A 12,548-nucleotide genomic window follows, 5' to 3' on the forward strand; every position below is an offset into this window, starting at 1 on the left:
TCTTACAGCTTTGAGTAAACAAAAGAGAGCAGGGCAGCGATGCACTCTGCCCTATCCCAAATCACACAGAAACTTTATGTATTAAGGGGTGTTAGGTGGTGATCTATATGTGGGAATACTTTTAAAACAAATACCGTGCAGTATTTTGTATTCTAATTTACAGTATGAGCTTTGGTTTGTTGGATGTCTGGTTGTTCTAAGGGTATATTCTAAGAAAATATATATAGCTTGTCTTTTTTAAAGTTGGTTTACGCTGGATAGTATTTGCTTAGCAATAAATCAACCAGGGAAGGTTGGGGATTATTTTTCTACGTTAGGAAATGCTACTTGTGAGATGTGTGACTTGACATGCAGTGTTGATGTTCATTGCTTAATATATAGAATAGTTGACATCTGAAGAGACTGATTATTACAGATGTTAAAAGTTAGTGTCATTACGAGCATGCTTTCCTCAGTACTATTGCCTTATGAATTGTAGACCTCAAACATTTGGGCATTGTTGATGCTTTATTGATTAACCCCAAGGTTTAGTATAAGGAAACCTCAAATATAGGGGTTGAGCAGGAGTCTGTTGCCTCTGTTACGTTGCACTAGATAGGAATTTTCCCATGTACTTCTGTGGTTTGGGAGGCACAGACAGAGGAGATGCAGATGAGTCAGCATGGGAAGCTCTGGTGTTAGCTTTCTTTGCTCCATCTTTTTCAGGATCATGCCATAGAAGAGTTGTAAAGAACAATAATGGCAGTCTCACAGAGGGTTGGAGTCAATCCTGCCAGTAGTAGCAGGGGACTTGAGGAAAAGATAAAGGCATTCACCTTTAATTTGTTAGCTCAGTCGTTAAGTGAGTCATGGAAGAGACCAATTTGAGGTGGAGTTGACTTCTGAGGAGAGAATGAAATAACAGAACGGGAGAAGGCCACAAAGAAGTCTTAATGAGCCTCATCAGCTCAGAAAAGGAAGGCAGTTGGAAAATTAGAACTGAAGTATGACTTTATGATAATGAAACACAGAAGTGGAGAAGTACAGCCGTAGACTAAGCTACACAAATAGTCTGAAGTCAAATTCATTGTGGGCTAAGGTAAATGAGGCTACCTTATGTTTATTACAGACCTTTGTATGCTTTTGAAGCTATTGTAATTCATAGGATGTGTTTGCATTACCAGGGTAGTGTGGTTGGGAGCTTTACTGTGTGATTTTCCAGCAAAAACCAACATTGCTTGTGGTAGATAAAACGGATTTTCTTTTGGAGTTAGTCTGTGTCACTTTTGTAAACTTCAGTGGGGAAGGAACAGATCTCCTTTGAGCTCGGGGAATGTTTCAGATGTAGGAAGACCACATGAAAATGTAACAAGAAGATATCATAGTTAAGTGGAGCAAAGAGGACGTAGTAGCTGGTGCTGTTGGCAGAGTGGGAAATGACACTTGTCAATGTGAAAATTCCCCCCCATGTTGATGGATAAATAAATTTAAGTATTTCTGGGTGGTAACTGTTCTGGAGAGGTTCTGTGCCTTTTTCTTTTTTAGCTCCATCAGATTTATGAAAGGAAACCTAAAAGCTACCATAAGCTATTTACTACAGCAGAAGTACCATGTAATAAATGAAAGGGTGTCCAGGTATTTTTGCTGTAAGATTTATATTGAAAAGTTCTTCAAAAGTTTGCATTTACCAAAAGATTAGTAAACAGAGTTTTTAATCCTGTTTTGTTAAATATTTTGGTTTGTGTTCTTCTGTGCTGTAGAGAGATGCATTCCTTATGTCTTCATATGGTTTTGTGGTTCTAAAAATCTGTGATAAGGATTGTAAAGCTGTGATTAGTACGTAATTTTATTTTTGTTAAAATTGTTAATATGATATTTGTTAGTAGGCATGATCTTTGCTATCAGTAAACATATGTCTATATTCATTTAGCAATGTTTGGTGAGCCTTGGGTGAAAAAAGTTTGGAAATACTTAATTTCATAGAAAAAGTGAAGTTATAGGTGAGTAAAATGAAGATTACTGATGGTGAGGTAAGGAGGAGGGATTTCTTTATTGACAAATACAGTTTGTTGAAAGTCCATGTTAGGCAGTGACCTGCAAATAGTTCTCATACTGTCACAACGCACAACTCATCTTGTTAAAAAGTGGTTTTAATAATCACTCAGTTGTGACACTGACTTCCCAAATCTTGCCACTGAGTTTTAGTGCAATACATTGTAAGAAATTCCAGATGGATTTGAGAGATAACACCAGCATCTTCAGTTGCACTTGTTAAAGATTCTGAACAGCTGAAAGCACAAAAATAAGAGATTGTGCTGAACAGTGTGACAAGCTATTACATTTTTTTATTTAACTGGAGTTGTCTATACAGTGTTTTCCTGAATGCATGTTATTCATGTGTTCACAATGCAACACGATGCATGTTGGAAGACTGGAGCACCATGTAGGTGTGAGACCCTAATCAAGTGAAATTCTGGACAGTGCAGATTTTAGTTTTTAAAGCTTACCAGGCAGATATCAACGAATGAGGCTGCAGGTGGTTTTAGGAAACCACAATCCTGAAAAATACAGGTAGACTTGGGTGCTCTTTGCATGATCAAGCATCTGAAATGATAGTATACGTTTTGGTTAGCCAACGTGCCCTGATGGCACACTTCGTGTAGTGATGGGAAGTTACAAGTCCATTTCTTCATCTTTTAGTATCTACACATGTTCAGATTGTACGTGGAATCGGAATCACTTTTCAGTTGGAAGGCAGCAGCCACCTAGCACATAAATTCTGCAAAACAGTACCTTAAAAGTGGATTTGTCCCAGTGATAGGGCTGTCAAGGCCTAACCTGGAGGTGCTAAGGCAGACTCAGGCCTGAGAAACGTGCGTGTAGTAACACCTAGCAGCAAGGCAAGTATTGGTGTTAATGGTAAGCAGACAGTCTATGGGTGTTAAAGGTCTCTCATGGGCAGTGACTCGAGTCCATACACTGTTGAAAGAGAATGGTTTGAGTTAACCTATCTGGGGCTTGAATTTATTGCTCTTAAACCCCAAGAATTTCCTATGCGAAGCTCGAGCAGTCGTGCTAATTGCTCACTGGTACAGGTGTTGGGACCCCTCAGGAAGGAAGGTGTAAAATACTTGCAGTGTGATGTTCTTTTAGTGAGGAAACAGGATTTAGCCCTGGCAACTGTATTTGCATACGTGCATGGATATTTAATCCCTCTTAGTTATGTATGTATTGTAATGGACACCCGAGTTATAAGGGACATAGATAATGAAAAGTGGAATGAGAAGGAATAGGTGATTTTGAAGAATTTCCCTGTGGGTGTTCAAGGAAAGGTTGGACGTAGTGCTTGGAGACATGGTTCAGTGGGTGACATTGGTGGTAGGGGGATGGTTGGACCAGGTGATTTCGGAGATCTCTTCCAACCTTTACGATTTATGGTTTCACAATGAAGTACTTAATTTTCAGGATCAATTCAGTTTGTTATCCTTCAAACGAGGAAGAGTCACATCACTAAAACCACTTTCTACGTCTTGGCTTTACCACTTGCTGTGAATGCTTTGTAGTACAGGAAGTTGTCAATCATAATGAAAATAGTTTTTGCTCTTCAAAACTTTGTAGTATACGTCCGTAAATAAATGGCTGTGTATAAATACAGTCTTTATGTCTATATCCTCCCAGAGATATATAATATCATTAAAAATAGCATGCTCTGAATGGTCTTTATGCCTGTTACAAGAGCTGCTTGAGTGATGAGAATGCTTTCTGACAAACTGACATGTTTTGATAGGTGCTGAGGTAATTGTACAGATTTTTTTAATTAAGCAAAAATTGCAAGTGGTGTATTCTACAGAAGGTTAATCCCAATATCAAAGTTTAAATGTTAGTTTAGGCATTGCTAAACATGACCAAGCTCTTCTCCTGTGCGTTTTTTGAAGTGTGATGCGAGTTTGGTTCTGAGGTTGGGCAGCTGTGATGTGGGAATGCAAACCCACTTGTTGCCTGGCAGCCCACAGGAAACACGTCTAAATATTTATTTCTGTGGATCTTTAAAGGAATGAGCTATTAAGCAGCTCTTCCTGTATGTTTTCTTTTGCATTTTAATGTCTCTATTATGTGAGGAATGTTTAATTATTTTAGGGTACTCAAATAATTACTGCTCCAGTAAGCCATTTTTGCTTTTTTCGTAGGCAATTATCAGCTGGCAACTACCTGTAACTTAGACAACTGCCAGTTATCAGTTATTCCTATGTTAAGGGTTATTCATTCAAAAGTTCTTCTGATTAATCATATATTAGTTATGAAACATCTCCCTTTTGAGACCTTAGAAAATAATTGTTGTTCCTTTATATGTTTATATCCTTTTTATATGTTTATAGTCTTTAAATCATTCTCTAAAAGACTACTGAGTCATTTAAGTTATTCTGTATTTTAAATCTGATACACCAGACTGTATTTTTAGAGGTTTTTATATTTACTTTAACGCGTCTGTGTAGCTTTGCAGGACAAATATGGTGTTAAAACTTTGTTCTCATAGCATTTTTCGTCTTAAGTCAAAGGACATGTGTTATATATAGCAATTGATCTTGACTACAGTCCTCTAAGTGTCCTGAAATTAAGTAAGAAATACCTAGCGGTTATTTTGTCCCTTAAAATATACCTATCTGAGGGGTACCAACAGCTTTTCAGGAGCATATTGCTCAAGTCCTCAGCAATTTGGAGCCAAAAGGATGACTAAAAATTATGGTAGGTGTAAGCAACAAGTCATTGTCATTAGGTTTATCGGTTAAAAGTATGTAGAAAATAAGTTTAAATGTTGTTTTCATGAGTAAATTTAGTCTGAAGGTATAGGTCTCTTGGAATTTGCTGGGATTTGAGCGTGTGCTGCAAGTCAAGTCTTTGTGTTTTTGCTGATGTGTTTAAACTTCAGTGTGTGCTCAGCATTAAGCATGTAGTCAGGTTGTAGTTGGGCTTTATAGGTGTTAGGAACTTTTAAAAATCCTTGTTCATGCCCAAACTGTAGTATGTGTTTATGTAGCTACTATAGTGCTTTTACAAAAAGATAACTGTGACTACAGCCACGTTTTTCAAGGGTGATGATGAGGTGTTAATAGTAAATGAAATTATTTTACAGGATACTAAATTTTGCCAGCATGTAAATCTTCCTTTAATGCATTGCAGTCTAGTCGCTGTCTTTGGTGCCATCTAGTGTTTTTTTATTCACACAAACCACTGTTAAAGAGATTTCAAAGGCAAGCTGCTGTATTTCCTTGTCTTTTTTTTTTTTTTTTTTAAACTAGTCTTCAACCCCTTTTTTTTTTCCTATGAATCTTAAAACACAGCAGGAAACAATCCACGAATCTTCATCACTTCTCACTTGATTATATTCTAATGTAGGTTTATGTGTGATATGTAAGCTCAGCTTTCCTAAGAATACTTTTCTTGTGTGTTGATGCTATCTTCTATGTAAGAAGCATATTTTTAGAGTCTTGCACATTGCTACTGAATTGTTCTTGAATTCACTCTCCTGGTAATCGAGTCTCCATGATTATGTTTTTGTGCTTTAAGGGTTTGCTTTGTTAATCTTCTAACTTACTATGGTAGATAAGGAGATCCAAAGAATTAGTCCCATAAGGTTGCAGGATATTGGCAATCTTTTACTTATTGTTTCTTTAGGATATAATGTTGTTTGGAGTTTCTGTGGCTGATTGTAATCTCGTTAGCATCTCAAGAGATGTTAGCTGTCTTGCTTGTGCACACTTCCAGTTGCTGTATACTGGCAAATTAGAAATAAAAGTTTGATGCTTGTCACTTGTACACAAGAGAATGGCAGACAGTTTAAAACCGTAGCTAGCTGTTTCTATTACTTGATTTTTGGATCTGTTTTTGTAAACAGTATGAGAACATGACACTTCAGCTTTAAGACCTTATATTCCTTCCTCGTTAAAATTGCTATTATATTTGTTTTTTATTTAATCAGGGAGTTTACCTGTTTTAATAACAGATCAGAAGTTTTACATCAATATTTATGAACTCTCAAGTATGAATCATAATTTGTTCAAGGAATCACTTTCATCTGTCATATAAACATTCACTTACATAATTTTATATTAAAAAAAATATCCTGTTACTTTTTCAGGTCCACTCTGCTCTTCTGCAGTATTAGCTAAATCTCATGTTTGTGAGAAATACTGGGATGACAAATCTGGAAGCAACTGGGCTTACTCCACAAAATTGATTACTTTTTTGTAGGCACAGGCCCTGAAAAAACTTGATATTGCTCTCTTTCGGTATTTCATTCCTGATCTAGAGAAAACGCCGCTGATCAAAATTGTTGTGTGCTTCTGTTTTTGGGGCAACTACTCTGTTAGTACTGAGGTTGGCTTCTTTGGTTCCCAGTCTTTTAGATACTGGATGATAACTGTTCTCTGCTGAGAGATAATAGTAAGACAAAGACTCTTGTCACTCTTGGATTGGAAAATAAAATGCTGTTCTTTGAAAAAAATCAGATACTTGATTTGACCCAAGAACTAAAAACTCAGTATTTTTAATGAAGCAGAAGATATGAAACTGGTTCACTTATGAATCCGTTTCACATTTGATCATATTGCTGGCCATCACTTTTTTTCCCCCACTTGTAAAGAATTGAAACTTCAGGAAAATGTTTTTTCATTTCTGCTTTCAACTTCAGTTAGTTTAGCATGCGGATGTTAATACTAGGCAAGCAAACCTGTAAATCAGATGCTATTGTGTTTTAAACTCAGGGATTTGCCTGTATGTTAGAGATGCTTCATTTGTAGCCTTCAGTAGGAGAAGCAGCAGGATGTCATGACTAAGTTAGGCACTGTAGTGCTGTACTGAAAAACACTCATAAACACTTACCTTTGGCACTTTTAAAATGCAACAGAAAAAAAATAGAACATTGGATGAAAGGACTTCATTTTCCAAGGAAAGTACTTCTCAGGAGAGGTAAAATATAACTTACAGAAACCAGCGGGGTCAGCAAGAACGTTCAGGAAAAATAAAAGTAGTAAAGAAAATGAAAGTTGCCACCAGGAGGAGCACTACTAAAATATCCTTATTTATTTAAGGGCACAGTCCTCTAGTGCTGTATCTGTAAACTATCTCTATCTTTGGGAATATCATACTTTTTTAAGGTAGGGTGCTAAAAAGCGTGTTTTAGAATGCAGCTTAAAAAATGCAAATGAATTAATATTTTTAGAAATTATAATCTGGAAAAGGATGATTCTTCTGACATTTGAAATTTTATTCACAGATTTAGATCTGTATCCCGGTTTCAGTATGTTATGCAGTCAGCTAGACTCTCTGAATTGAAATTAGCTCTATTTTTGTGTCTCGGGGTTGAGACGTAGCAGGGTCCTTTTCAGGAGCTGGTCTGTTGGTATTGCTGCTAACTGCAGCTCTCTGGATTTGCTCTGACCAACGATTGGCGAAACAAGCACTCGTGTAACATAGCTGGCTCTTCAGATTACATCTGTACTGCAGGCAAATCCCTGCTATGTTAGAGAATACCAGGAAAGGAAAGGAACTAGTTCAGTAAGAAACAGCAAGTTCCAGAACTGAAGGGTTTGGGGACTGGGGTTCTTTTTTGTTTGTGCAGGTCACTTCATAGTTAAAACGTTAAATATATAAAGCAATAGAAAGATGTAAGCAAAAGGGAAAATTAGTGAAACAATTTTCACTATTAGAAATTCACAGAATTATTTACAATCAAGGAATTATAATAGAATTATTCATAGAATTAGACGAAGCAAGACGTGTTTCAACATTACATATAGCAATGAGCATGTTATTTGTAACTGGCAAATAATAAAGTGTTAGATGATATTTTTTCAAGATGAGCTGTGTAGTTAGAATAATTTGCTAATCAGGGATAGAGTTTGTTTAGAATGCAAATTAAATTTTGCCATAACAGAGGGAATTCATGCACATACAGATGTTTTTTTTTGCCTTGTCTAGGAAGGTTATAAAATCAATGAAAGTAGCATTTATACAGGAAAAAAAAAAAGGCATACAATGTCTTCATGAAGAGGGGTATTATTTCTTGCCCTATTAATTATGAGAACACTTACTAAGTCGTTTTTATTACTGTTGTTGTTGAGTAATAAAATTTACTTGTAGAAAATAGCCCACCACGTTATTCCTGAAATCCTGTACTGTCATGCATACCCTCAAAATCAAACTTCAGAAGTTTGACTGGAATTTCCCAGTAGTGTTTTCAAATATTAGTATTCCATATAAATTTTATAATTCATTAACTGTATTGTCATTATTTCTCTGTTTTACGTTCCTGGCACATTACTGTCATTGATCCAAAATACTATTTTATCTCTTCATAATGTTAGCTCTTCCCTCACTCCTACCCTTGGTTATTAAGTATGAGCTTCATAGACATTTTTCTACACTGTATAAATGGTTTTGCTTGCTCTTTTGAAAGTGTTATTTAAAAGAAAACTAATACTTGAAGTAAGCCAAGCTGATTTTTCCATTCCTGGGGTGGACTTCCAAAACTTTCAGAAGGTTGTTTAATACTTGTTTGAACTGTCATCTGGGTGCTGTGTGATGTAAGATGCAGGGCATGGTATTTATTTAGGGGTGATCAGCACAAATCCGTGGTGATGGTCTGCTACAAAACAACCAAATCACCTTCTAAGACATGTGGTACTGATCTTGGATCCCAAAGAAGTATAAGGGGTCTTGAAAACCAGTGAGATGTTCAAAGCTGGGTGCTGATGGAAAGTGGGTGTGTGGGACACACTTCTGGTAAATCCATCCTGCCATACGTCTGGCAGAAAGAAGAAAGTTTTGAATTCTTCCTTTATGTATTTTTTTTTATTTTATGTTTTGTGAAATATTTTCAAGTCTCAAAGTCTAGCAGTACAACCTGGTCATGTGAAGATACAAAAACCAACGAATAAGCACCCAGATTGCTGCTTAACTTTTTTTTTGAAATTCTCTGCTGAATTCTGCCAAACTTTTCTTGCTAGGATGAAGATGAGCTGGACTCGCACACCATGGTGAAGACGAGTTCAGAGAGTGCTGGTACCATGAGGGCTACAAGCACGATGAGTGAAGGTGCTCAGACGATGATTGAACACAACAGTACCATGTTAGAGTCGGACTTGGGGACCATGGTAATAAATAGCGATGATGATGAAGAGGAAGATGGGACCATGAAAAGTATGTTGTTCTTTTACTTCCCTTTTCTATTAATACTTAATCCTATTAATAATAAATGTTTTCTCATCCAGCATGAGAATGTTGTGTCATCAGTGTCCTTTATGTGTCAAATTCTGTGGTTAAAAATTGGAAAGAGGGGTATTTGGCACCGCTATAGTAGGAGATTCAAAGCATAAACCTAGTTTTGGTGCTTTGCAAGCCTCTCTGAAGGACTCTGAAATTAGCCTTTCATGAATTCTCCTTTCTATTACTTGCTTCTTGCTTTTTGCCTCCTGTCCCACATGCATTTGCACCAGTTCCTTGGAGCTAAAGTGAAATGGTGTGATTGTGTGGGAAGCTGCTGCTTCGGTGTCAGTGTTCATGGGAACTCGTCATGACTCTCTATGGGTGCAGCAATCACTGCAGATCTTGCTGCAAAGTTTTTTTTTGTATTTTATGATTAGCTAGCAGATTTTTCTCTTGGAAGAGAGCATTATTATTTGAATGTTAGTTGAAATTTATTTCAGTAATGCTTGATTTAAAGGAACAATCAAAAAATTACAAAATCTAAATAAAATCTAAATTGACTTCAGCAGCATAACTGATTATATAACAACGAGGAAAAAAGTTTCAAGGTATAAAATTATAAATTACACTGAGATATGCATAATGTGTATTTGTTAAACAGCAAATTTACATGTTTACTTTTTGATGTGTTCATTGTTTGGCTGAAGATTGCTGCAGAATTAGGCCCACTGAATTAAACAGAATTATTTCTTTGAATGGGCAGCATCAATCAACTCTAGATGCCTGATTCCGTGAGGCACAATGTAAGGTGTAATTCCAGGCTATTATTTAAATACATTTGCTGAATGCAACTATAAGGTTGCATTTCTGTTTGCATGTATACACCTGCTGCAATTTGACTGGAAAGATGGGTTCCAAGTGCAAATCTGGTCTGTTTTATTTTTGGTTCAGTCTATAGCAAATGGGCAGGAAAGGGTGATTTGTTGATTTATATTTTTCCTTTTTTTTAGCGTTCTTAGCAATAAACATACCTCTTGATTAGTGATTAGTTTAAGTAGGATGATTCACATCATGAAAGCACTCTGTACATGCTTTAATTTGTTTTCATGCTGAAACAGTGTTTGCCTATTAAACTGAGAGGATAATGGAAGGTTAGAATAAGTGGTCTTAAACTAACACATTTCAACAATTTAAGGAAAAGATTAGTGATGCAAAAAGCCCTGAAAATATACTACAAGCAATTTTAGAGTAAAGGATAATAAAATAATTCTTGTGGTGGAAGTTATACCAAACTGATCAAAAAAGTTTCCTTACATATGCACTGAAATCTCTTATGTTTGTTTCTTATGTTGCTGAAGACACTTTTTTTTTAAAAAAAAAAAAAAAAAAAAAGTACTGTCACTTTCAGTTTGAATTGATTCTAGTAGCGATCTGTAATAAGGAATGACCTTTCTATACCTTGGCGTTTTGTCAGTGTGGTTGTTAAAGCCGTTCTTCCCTCTTATCGGACAGAAGAATGCAGTCCCTGGGACGGCAGGCTTCATCCCCCCCATAGCTGACTGTCTTGACACCTGTAACCCCAGCAAAGGAAAGCCAGCACCCTGGAAGCAGCCTGATAGCAGTGATGGTTTCATTTGACTGGCAGGGGACAGGTTTGTGTTCCTGCATTTGCGCAGTGAACTTTACTGTGTTATGCATTAGGTGCGCACTGCTTAAAAGTTAGAGCTAATTCAAGAATGGGGCCTCCACATCTCTCAGCTGAAAATGTAAGTTTTATATATATTTTTTTACTTAAAATATACATTTACTTTAGCTGTTCTTCCTCTGGTTTTGTGATTCATGTGTTAGGGGTTAAGCAGGAGCACTAGCAGGTGTCCTAAATAAATGTCGCCAGGAATGGATGTACAAATCGTTGGTCTCCTTCAGAGGCAGGTGCAGATTTGTTCTCCTTTCTGCTTGAAAAAGACAAGATTTTAGAGACAGGTTGCTTTTTCCAAACTGTATAGGTAAGATGGGCACTTCCTGCATGTTTGCATGACTTGATAGTAATAAATCAGATAGCTTAACCAGGTAGCTTAAAAGTGCTCTCTGATACTTCTGAATAACACTTGCAAGCAGTATGGAGAAATAAGCTTAGTTAACTAGGGAAGAGGGCTTTTATTTCCTTCCTAGAGACACAAACATTTTTGTAATGCTCTTGTTTAGTTTCACATTTGTTTCCCTCTGCCTTTTGTTTCCCTGCTCAAGGACAAAATAAGAAACAATAATAAGTTTTTATTTATAAGTGCCCATACTTAGAGGCCTCTGGGAGCCATGACAGAAAATAATTAAAACCATCTATATATTTTTTTTTCACAAATAGTGAATTGTGCCCAAATAAAACTGGGATTTGGAACAAAGAGGGCTGTCATCCCAACCCTACAAACCATACACAGCCCAGCAATAAACCACATTTGTGCTTTCTTGCTTAGTATGCCTGTACATGCTCTGAGCAGAGATTCTGCGGTATGTAACAGGAGGGAAGAAAATGCAGAGCACACATAGGTGGGAGGACAGAGTTCAGTCAGTGTCCTCTGTACGAGGAGGTGGGGGCTTGGGTAGCTCTGAAATGCGTACTTCTTAGGAAGGTCCCACAACTGGACTTTCAACTCAAAAGATAAAGAAATTTTTTTCGTAACAACCTATGACCTAGGTCCTATAACAGACTTGGCATGGACCAGGCACATGTGCAACCTATAGGCTTCAGCAAGAAGCCTACACTTACTTAGCCTTCAGCTAACACTTCCGAGTGTTAGCTTGCTGGACACATATGTTTATGGGATGGGGCGAAAGAGTTGATGATCAATGTTAAGAAGAGGCGAAAGAAGGGCAGAATAAATACCTAGCTTTGCTTGAGTGAAGTAAACATTTGGAGTGTAGTTTTTGATTTCATTGTATTTTTTCCTTTGAGGATAAGATTTATTTTTCAGACCCTTAACTTGATACCAGTATTCTCAGGGCATTCAATTTTCTTGCTCTGGATACAACCCTTTAAATAAGATCTACTTAGATACCTTTTCTAATCAAACAAGTATTACTGATCTTGGTGTCCATTAGTTTTTGTACATTCTGTGATATTTTCCCCTCTTGTTGATCATAAAAATAAATGGAATACTCTTTATCAGTGCTTTGTATCTGGAGAAAAAAAAAGTGCTGTAATGAAACTGATACCTCAGAATTTGAAAGCCATTTTCCTGTTTATGGACAAGTTCCTTATGGTCCTCTTCGTTACATGCTGTCACTGAATTCATACATTCCATAAACGAGTCTCAGATATTGTTCTTTTCAATCAAGGTTTCTTTGGAAGTCATTTCTGAATTGGGGAG

At 36.7% G+C, this 12,548-nt stretch overlaps 1 protein-coding gene across 1 annotated transcript in view; it reads left to right on the forward strand.

Annotated features, from left to right (window-relative positions):
• The window catches only part of STK3 (serine/threonine kinase 3), a 138,205-nt gene that overhangs the window by 68,377 nt on the left and 57,280 nt on the right, over positions 1-12,548 (forward strand). Inside the window, exon 9 of the mRNA XM_038173783.2 lies at positions 8,985-9,177. Coding sequence (XP_038029711.1) covers positions 8,985-9,177 — 193 coding nt within the window. The remainder of the gene's footprint in view (positions 1-8,984; positions 9,178-12,548) is intronic.

The sequence above is a fragment of the Anas platyrhynchos genome, chromosome 2 (assembly GCF_047663525.1).
Source record: "Anas platyrhynchos isolate ZD024472 breed Pekin duck chromosome 2, IASCAAS_PekinDuck_T2T, whole genome shotgun sequence".
Classification (NCBI taxonomy): domain Eukaryota; kingdom Metazoa; phylum Chordata; class Aves; order Anseriformes; family Anatidae; genus Anas; species Anas platyrhynchos.